The following is a 10,588-nucleotide window of genomic DNA, read 5'->3' on the forward strand; positions in this document are numbered from 1 at the left end:
TTACATACTACAGAAATAATAGTTATCCATTCAAAAACAGCATCTGTGGTAACAGGCGTACTAGGTTACTTTATGAAAAAAACCTTCAGTTAAATCTGTAGCTTGGGTTTTCCTCTTGTGTACAGTTCGATGGCTGGGTGTCCGACAGTGTCTGTCAGTTGGACATTCTCGCTATATGACACAGCGAACAGGATTTTCTGTTCTGTTCTACACAAGACACTCATTCACCACGAAACATATAATTAGAACCTCATATAAACTCAATTGAATTCTCACTATTGTCAATACCATGCATTATATTATAACAAACATTAACATCTACATAAGGTAATTTCAGTGTGCTCCAAAGAGGGACTACCCTCGCGGCTCATGTCCAGTCTCTTTCTGCTCGTCATATTTCGACCTATGTCATTTTCCAGCGCCTCGTGTCCCCTTTATTCAGAACAATATATTAGAACTTTATGCATTGAAAAACGGGCACTGAAACTAATCAAGAGCTAGATTTCCTTTGATACTGAATTTCCACTATTGTAATATCGTCTAAATCATGCAGTATGATTAAAATAGCAACCCCACATGTTATATTGATCACCAAGGCTTATATCACAGGCTATTGTTGAGATACTTATAACTTCCTTATGCAATGTTATACAGTCTATGTGGTTATGCTTTTATGTATAATATTCCTTATAGCGCCATGGATTATGTATAATCTTTATACGACAGAAACAGATACACCACAGTCCTTTTGACACCGTAAAAGAGCGGAATGCCGGTGGTTCGATCCCAGGCCGCGTTACGCAAAAATAAGTCCAAACAATTTTCGTATTAATCATTACGACTATGTATATCATTAGTACATTGGTGAGTGTGTGAGGTTTAAGCCGCTTTTAGAAATATTCGTCCTCAAAAAATTAACTACACTCGCTGTAAATTTCCAAATTTAACTGATTATTGGACGTGACGAGTGCACTCGCTGACCAGAATACCATCGCTTTGCAAAGAAATTATCAGGCACTTCATATATGTGAATATACTTGAATACCTAATGCATGAAATAAAAACAGAACAGCACAACTAATTAGAGTTCGCAATGCCAGTCCTAGAATGATAGTCATTGATATTGAATTGGTTCAAACTGTGTGAAGAAAGCGGGAGGTCGGGGTCTCGATCCCCTGGCCGCGCCATATCCATAGATGTTAAAAGATGGTACTTGTTGTTACCCTGGCTTGTCCTCGGCATTAAGGGGCTAAAACAAGGACTGGTCGTCTCCATGTCAGTATGCTGTGTCTGAGTGGAGAAAAACATGTTTCACTGCAGCATGGTGTCTCAGTGGGCTAGCAGTACGGAATATCGTCCTTATTTCAATATATGATGTAGCCGGGACTTCAATGTCCTTGTATGTTTCGACCACTGGTGGTGTCCTCCTGTCGCGCTATAGCGAGGCATGGCATAAATATCACATTGAATTTGATACCAGGATATATATACACATGAAAGGATCTATTTTCCTGATCACGTGGTGAAACATTCATCTGTGGTCCCGATAAACACGAATGAACACTATATGTCGATTTTACAGACGATAACACGTCGCTCAAATCCATACAGAAAATGACAGATACGTAAATACAGTGTTGAATATCTAAAATGAGTTAAAGTTGTTATTTCACTCGTGACTCACACATGAACGTAACTGGATATATCACAGAGCGAGATCCCGTTATCATTTTCCCGATCACGTGCCTTCACTTTCAGTAGTAGTCATACATGTATATCTGATATAATGTTATCGTTTGCAGCATATGACTGCTCTGTTCAGATTTGAGTGTTCACATTTCTCAGTGGCGATTCACGATACATAATACAATACAATACAATACTACAATAATACAATAAGAGTACATCTGATACTGTTGGGATTTCAACTGCAGTCGCTTTTAGACAACGTTTTCATTACACCAATTTGATTCGCAACGTCTTTTCACAGGATTAATTAGGTCCAACTTCCAAATTACAGGGGGACAACTGGTCATGCTCGGTGACTAAATTGATTGCGTGTCATCGTTCCCCACAGGCGGCGGTGATGCTCATGACATCAGTCACAGGATTGTCTGGTCCTAATTCATTTTTTTAGGGACAGTGGGAATTTAGCTGTAATACTGCTGAGTGGGGGGTAAACAGAAAAAGAAAAAAACAACTTGTTAAATATTCATTAATGTACCCACACTACACTGTATGTACATGATAAATTATATTAGAGTAGGATGTATACATTTTGTCTGTTCGTTTCTGACAATAACAGTGTTCATTTCATGAGTGAATGGAATGCGGACATTTCAAATGACGTTATGTTCAATATACGATATTATCAAATGCGAATTAGAACACTATCTGAAATTTGTATAATTTGATTTGACAATAAAATTACTACTTTTTTGTACATCATGCAACTACCTGCTAAATTTAAAATAACCTATCTACATATGACAGAAAATATAAACTATGTAACAGATGATATCAGAGAGTAATAACATAATATTTTTAGATGTTAATATTTCACAGAAGAAAGGTCAAGACAAACATACGGACAGATACCATTTATTAACAAAATCCAAATTTCGCTACTTGTCTTACAGTCGTATGTTACACTGATGACGGAGATGTTGTCTATTACAATGTGCACTGATGTCGGTGGTGGTGTATATTACAAAAGACACGTATGACGGGGATGTTGTATATAACTATATGCACTGATGACGGGGGATGTTGTATATAACTATATGCACTGATGACGGGGATGTTGTATATAACTATATGCACTGATGACGGGGATGTTGTATATAACTATATGCACTGATGACGGGGATGTTGTATATAACTATATGTACTGATGACGGGGATGTTGTAGATATCTATATGCACTGATGACGGGGATGTTGTATATTACAAGATACACTGATGATGGGGATGTTGTATATTACAAGATACACTGATGACGGGGATGTTGTATATTACAATCTACACTGATGACGGGGATGTTTTATATTACAAGATACACTGATGACAGGGGTAGTGCATATAACTATATGCACGTATGACGGGGATGTTACACATTACAATCTACACTTATAACGGGGATGCTTTATATTAATCTACACTGATGACGGGTATGTTGTTTATTACTATCTACACAGATGACGGGAATGTGGTATATTACAAGATAAACTGATGACAGGGATGGTGTATATAACTATATGCACTTATGGCGGGGATGTTACACATTACAATCTACACTGATGACGGGGATGTTGTATATTACTATATGCACTGATGACGCGAATGTTGTATATTACAAGATGGTGGATGGTGGATTCACTCCTTTTGACAGTCAGTGTTAAAGAATACTGTCCACAGCGGCGTTAAACACAACTCACGGACCCACTCGGTATAAAAGAAGCAGGATCCTCCAAATGTTGGAGCGCCTCGAACTGGTGTAATTAATGTCATGTTTGAGTAACTTCTGGGAAGCTGAAGTTACAATATTTGAGACGTTTTGGCTGATTTGAGAATAATCATCTAAGATGATCAGGTACACCCAAGATAATGTTGAGTTATGTTTTGAAACTGTGGTTCCGTTATTAACAGAAGCTGGAGAAGAGACTGCAGCAGAACACGAAGGGGATGAGATTGAACTATTTTCATTGACTTCTTTTTATGATGTATTTTGGATTCATGGTCATATATAGAGCAAGATTTTGATGAATCAACAATATCGCCGCAGCAGTTTGCACATTTCAAACTCATTTTTGCAAGCAGCTTTCAGCAACAGCTGAAGCATTGGGATGGGTTTGGCACATCTACCACCACTCCGCTCACGTGTCTCCGTGCACATTAAACTTCGAAGTCGAGTGGCATTCTGTGTTTGGCTGGATCAGCCCATGACAGATATCCTAAGAAACACAGAGTTCAGAGGTCCTTGGGCCACGTCCTCCTCGCATGGGACGATTTGCTAAATGTAGGTTGCCGTAATTATGATAATAAATGCCATGATGAAAAGTGGTTGGGAAATCCAACGTGTCAATGCACAGGACATCGCGTGGCTAACGGTAGGGAGGAAATAGATTGATAGAGAAGTGGTAATGGTGTGTATATTTACACAAAGACATGAGTTTAAATGCACTGAAAAGCTCTTTGATGTGCTTTGATATATAACAGGATAAAATGTAAGTATATGTTGTGGGTTTTATAAACGGTGTATTAGTCGTACACATTTCGCACTGTTAGGAAGCTCAGCGAGGTAAGCAGTTGACATTTGAGTCTACATTTAATAATATGTACTTAGAAATGTTTGGCAAAAATATACTGTACATAATCAAGCTAGTGAGTGAACTTAAGCTTTGAACAGTATTCAAGTCATATTACGGCGTTTCATGGGAAGAAAGGCCGAAGTGAGTCTTTACCACTTTGGTGAAACCCACGAGCACGGGTATGGTGCTGACAAGCCTGGAAACATAATCGGGGCGAACTGGGTTTCGAACTCGCAATCATAGGTGACTAGCGTGCCTAAGGAACGCAACTCTGCACAACATGTTCAAGAAACAACTTAACCAACGAAAAGCATATCGTTACAAAACAATGCTAAATACGCTAGGTTAGAACTAAGAAACAATCACTATGTATTATAGTACTACGGTGAATAACAACAATGTTATTTCCTGTTACACCTAGGCAAATTTACACAAGTATAACGTGGTATAAGGTTGATGTCAATGTTCAAGCATCGCACTAACACCAGCTGTACATTAATATAACCAACGAATTTGGTGCAGAAACAGACATTATGACAATAGCAGCAATCAATATGTATTATAGTACTTAAGCCCCTATTGTGAATCACAACATCACTTGTTCGTGTTATATCTAGGCAAATTAACACAACCGTCAGCTGAACATTCATAAAAATAAGTTTGGTTATACAACGCATATTTTCCTGTTGACAGTCTTAGCATAAACCAATATATCAAGAATAAGCTTTTTGCATTTATGGTGTATTAAAAGTTACTTCATATGCTGTATACCTAGCAGAATTACTGACGGGCCACCTGTATAGTTTGTGAAAGAAAAGCTATTTAGAAATAAAAAAAAGATTGACTACAAATGAATTTATGTGAATGTGGAGTGTGGTGAGATGAAATGGGGTTCAACGTCGCGTCCAAGATTATTGCACTTATATAGCGACGTGCATGTACTAGTCCAGACTGATGCAGATTTATAGTGCTAGCCCACTGATATACCATGCCGCAGTTTATCATGAATACCCCACTCAGACACAGTAGACAAACTCCGAGCCTACCAGTCCTCCTTTTATCCAATTAATGCCGAGCGTCAGACAGGGTAACAACAAGTACCATCTTTTAACGTCTTTTGGTATGACGCGGGCGGGTATCGAACCCCGGACCTTCCGCTCTCGGGGCGGACGCTCTACCACTAGACCACGGAGACGGTCACAGGCAGTGGAACGCCAAAGAAAGGAAGCAGTATAAAGTAACATCATGTTCGAATTGACTGCTGGAGAGACAGTATTGTGTGAAGCCATCCTTGTTTCTGATCATCCCATCAGTGCACTTTCATCAAAACTGTACCAGGTTCACAATGTCAACGTGAGGTATGGGGTTCCATTCAAAGTCAACGTCAACGTCACAATAACGTTTGCCTTTGAGTGATGCTTTATGATTTACAGGCAGCGACGGATGTCAAGTCAGTGGACTCATCAACACGAGAAGATAATGAAACTCATGCTCAGTTTAGTTTGTCTTCTTCGAGGTTAGTTTGCGTTTCTTGTTTCAGTTTCATATAGCATCATATGTTCACGTATGCCTTCCAAAAATCTTAATCTTGAATGAAGCTGTTGTACATCAGTTCTTGTCATTTTAACACTCTGGCTGTGTGGCATGTTTTATACTAATAATAAGGTTTTACTGAAAACCAAAAAGAACCAACAGTGTGATGGAACAGTACATACATGTACTTGTTGACGACATCAAGTTATATTCACAGTGATTGTTCTGTGTGTGCCTGGTGTGAAATAACATATATAAGATAGCTACGCGATAAATCGCAAGGAACAATAAAGAACGAAGTGTGGTTCATTTCACGATAAACAGTTGTTTTATTATGACGTCATTTTTGGAGATTCGAACATGCGCTCGCAACTTGATAACGTCGTACATTTGACGACGTTATTTTTGAGAAGAAAGTGTCAAGTGAGTTGTCACGATAGACGTATCTGGTCGAGGCAGAAAAATGCGATGGCCGAACGATTGCATCCAAAAGCGGGATGGATATGGCAATCGCCATAGGGTGAAAAGTACAGGTAATCGACGTAAGGATTTGGGGAATATGCGGGAAATACCCACCTGTGCATAAAATGTACTCTGTTGAGGGAGTCATCATTATTAAGATACGAGTAATAAGTATTAAAGCTTGTACATTTCATCATCATCCTTAAAGAGGCTGTACATAATGTTGATGTCTCATATAAGAAATACAGGACTCGTGGTTGCTGTTATCGTACATTAAACCACAGCAGGGAGAATAAACGCCCCTGCTTATTCTCCCTGCAGTGTTTTATAGTACGATAAACAACGCCCACTCGTCGTTTATGTCTTACATAATGTAAGCTACAGTAAATAACAAACTCAAAGGGACCACTAATATTAGTTCGTTATAGCCATAGTTCGTTATACGCATATATACAGGATATATACAGCAAATGGTCGGGACCTAAACTTAAGTTCGTTATATCTGTCGGTTCATTATAAGCGTGCTTATCATAAACGTAATTTCCTGTACAGCACATTTTGAGAGGTCCTCATGTTATTGACGATCTTTTTATTTAACATAGGTGTCAGCTCACTCATGTTGGATTGCCCCAAATCGGCGGAACTTGGTTCTTCAGTACGTTTCATTTGCTTTGAGGCACATTCTAGTATGACTTTAGTTTCATGGACAAAACCTGATAACGCATTAGCTAGCACTTGCAATCGTCTTGGGTGTGGCGGCAGCGATGGATATACAGTTTCGCGTAATTCTAGCCACAGTGAGCTAAAGATACTGGAAGTAGGTGAGAAAGATATCGGAACATGGACATGCAGCACCAGTACTGGATCCGGATCACAGTGTAAAATGGAGGGTTACAGTGAGTAGCATCCCATTAAGCTGACCGGCTATGGCATAACTGAAATAATATATATATATATATATAGTGAGATATAACATCTTACTCAATGAAATTGTCTTGTATAGTTAAGCTATCACTTTAACGAGTATTCTTTATTCTCCGTGCAGAAACTCCATCATGCAACATAACCAATGATACTGATGCTAATATGCTTGCGCTGAGTGATCCACTGGTTCTCTCGGTGAACATATATGACTACTACTGTTCTCGGGGTTCAAGCTTCACACTACAAATCGGGGATGTAACAGAGACATCGTTTGGCACTGATGGAAATATAACAGACAAGATATTTGTCATCAACTTGAATGTTACGGAAAGACATTTCGGATCTGTGGAACTGGCATTTCTATGTCACAATAAACACATTCCTTTGACGTGCACAGGTTTAAGAGAAATTGTTCACAGTAAGTATGAACATGTTTTGTATATATTTACCTCCTGTCGTCCTGGTTATCGTTAATATTACTGATGACAGGAAGAGATCAAATAGATTCCATCATACTCCAGCACAAGCGTGCTTGTCGTAAGAGGAGATTTAATTAGATTGTGGACTCACAACATATACTAACATAAGCTACTGTTACTGTCTATTGCTTGGACATCCTTGTCTATACGTAATAGCAAGTTCAGTTTTATGGTGTAAAAATTCTAGTTTGCACATATGAAACGTTCGGTATTGAAGGAAATATATTGTCGTAGGTAAGGCGATATTGCAATTGTTTGCTAACACACTTCACACTTTCAGAACAAGTGACGGCAGATGCAAGAAGCAGGGCAAGCATTATTATTGGGGCCATGGTAGGCGCTGTCGTTGCAGGAAGAGTGGCTGTCACAATTTATCAAACATAGCATACATACTTGTCATCACTCTGGGAAAACCAAGAATGATTATTATAATATTAAGGAAATTAAAGGTCCTGATTGTATATTTTGTTTTCAAACTGCACCCCAAACAACACATAGTCAGTATCACTGTGATATCGTAAGAGATATTTTCATGCACGATCAAGTCACAAGGTGAACCTGAATAGGTGCTGATTCCGTTTTGTGCTTTCAGGAACACAGGACCAGGGCCAGGCCACCACAACCGCAAGTGTTATTCTGACACCCATCACTATTGCTGCAGTTGCTGCTGGGGGCATACTTCTCATTATAATTATCAGCATACCAGTGTCATGTTGCTGTGCCAAACAGCAAAAACAGATAACTAAGTGTCTAGATCCTCCTTATGTTACCGTGGATTGTCCAACAGGAAGTGGATATGCTTCTATTGTAGATATCGGTGGTCCATCTCCTCGCACAGCAAGCCTCATGAACAGCCAAGCACCTGCATCCAGTCAGCCACCCCCGAGACAGACGGCTTCAGTGACTCCAGTCAGAGGAGATTACAAGACACCAGCTTCATCGTCAACAGAATGCAATACAGAGCAAGTGAATGACCTATATGCAGCAGTAAAGACAAAAGCCGCTACAACAGAAGCATGATATGCAACATTCTTTTATAAGGATGGGGCCAGGCGTGTTTGGAAGCCATCAGTTTGCTATGCAGTCACAAGGCTATTGTGGTCATGGGTTCCAATCACACATGTCTGAATATGGATAGTTGTGTCCTTAGCTCAATAGTGTTTTCACTAAAGTGAAGGAGTGATAAGCATAACTTTATACTCCTTGAATCATGACAACATTGCGGTTATTTAGCTGAAATACTGTTAAAACAGTGTTACATCACAAAAATGTGCAGACGTTAATCATTGCGTTCATTATTAACGGTACAAGGCATGCATTCAGCAAGATTTCAGATACATGACGGCAGTCTGTAAGTAGAGGATAGACAATCCAGTGATTGACATCATGAGCATCTATCCATGCAACTGGGATACGATGACATGCATCAACCAAGTCAGCGAGCCTGACCACCTGACCCCGTTAGTCGCCTGGTTTGCTGAACATCAATTCTAATCCGGACCTTTACGGGTTGAAACAGTGATGACTATTTCAATTTAATGTAAGTGTGTGCTAAGTTTAGCTCACCTCTCTGAATGTCGTTGCACGTTGTATGTTGTCTGATTGTCCGTTTGGTTATACGTATGTCGTTAACGTTATATTTTGAAATCTCCTCTGAAACTACAAGGCCAAAATCTAATCTCAAAAAGCTAATCACAGAATTCCGGTCCAACCCCCCAAAATGTATAGTTTGCTCATTATTCCGCCATGTTTACACGGTGCAATTACGTACAGCAAGGACATAAATCGAGTGCTGTAAAGCATATTATGCGATAGTTTGCACATTTGTTTTTTCTGAAACCTTTCATATTCATATACGCCAGCTTTTCTAATGATCCTGCATTTTTTTACATGTCCTGTGAAAGTACAATGCCCATAGAGCTGAAACTTTGAATAAATAATGGCAGGTATGACGTTTCTAAATAGTGTTCAGACTCCCAAAGTGGACATTTTGAAAAAATGAAATTTTAAGCATGTTTGTATGTATGCTTATGCCAGCAATGATATGCAGCAAGTATATTGAATGCGTAAACACATTTGATACAAAATGCACGCAAAATTCTAATCTGACATCAAACATGACCATCATTATTTCCTCATAGTTAAAGTGAGGCTCTAAGTTTTTTCAGTCCTCAATGAATATTATGTTTTAACATTCAGTGTATTAGCTGTTTGTTTTCATTTCTGAAATGACAACCATGCTTGGTGTGAAGAATAGTAATTTCCAAACGTATGCATGCATGTTTAAAACATGGTTAAGGGAAATGTTTCTTTATGCAATGAATCAATAATTCAAATAATAATGATTTCTCCAAACATTTATCATATTATATCATATTGCCGTGTGCTTCGTGTTTTTACCCAATGTGAAATGTAGTTTGATTCATCATTTGCCCTTTGTAAAGTGAACTAGATAACGAAATGAAACACCAATACTTTCGTTACCACAACCAATAGAATGTCACTATACGTGTATGTGTTTAACATTGTGTTTTAGTCTTTGCTAGGGATACCATGCAGTAAGCAGAAGTACCGTAAATTTCTAGTATACTGGTCTAACTTCGGTTGTTGGTTATCTATAGCCCTTTTTATAATGTATTATTTTATATAATCATATCTGTTTTTGGTTGTTTTACTGTCCACTCGCGACAGGTCTGGTTGTAGTATAACTGTATATATTATTAATCAATAGTTATAATCCTAGTGCTTTAAAATAAAATTAATAAAACAACATCGATCATCTTTTTTTCAAATCTAATGGTTTAACCATCATAAACGTGTAGCCATCGTTTCACAGTGCATGGATGTCATTTATTTGACGAGTATATTATTCTGTATTTT

The 10,588-nt window shown here is 38.5% G+C and overlaps 1 protein-coding gene across 1 annotated transcript; it reads left to right on the forward strand.

The window, feature by feature from the left end:
- Positions 1 to 5,753: 5,753 nt before the first annotated feature.
- LOC139458409 (uncharacterized) lies at positions 5,754 to 8,728 on the forward strand. The gene is made up of 4 exons (XM_071239834.1): positions 5,754 to 5,826; positions 6,908 to 7,201; positions 7,351 to 7,647; positions 8,301 to 8,728. The coding sequence occupies exons 1-4, from the start codon at positions 5,754 to 5,756 to the stop codon at positions 8,726 to 8,728; spliced, it is 1,092 nt and encodes a 363-aa protein (XP_071095935.1).
- The last annotated feature ends 1,860 nt before the right edge of the window (positions 8,729 to 10,588 follow it).

The sequence above is a fragment of the Haliotis cracherodii genome, unplaced genomic scaffold, assembly GCF_022045235.1.
Source record: "Haliotis cracherodii isolate W230 unplaced genomic scaffold, xgHalCrac1.p SCAF_12, whole genome shotgun sequence".
Taxonomy (NCBI): Eukaryota; Metazoa; Mollusca; class Gastropoda; order Lepetellida; family Haliotidae; genus Haliotis; species Haliotis cracherodii.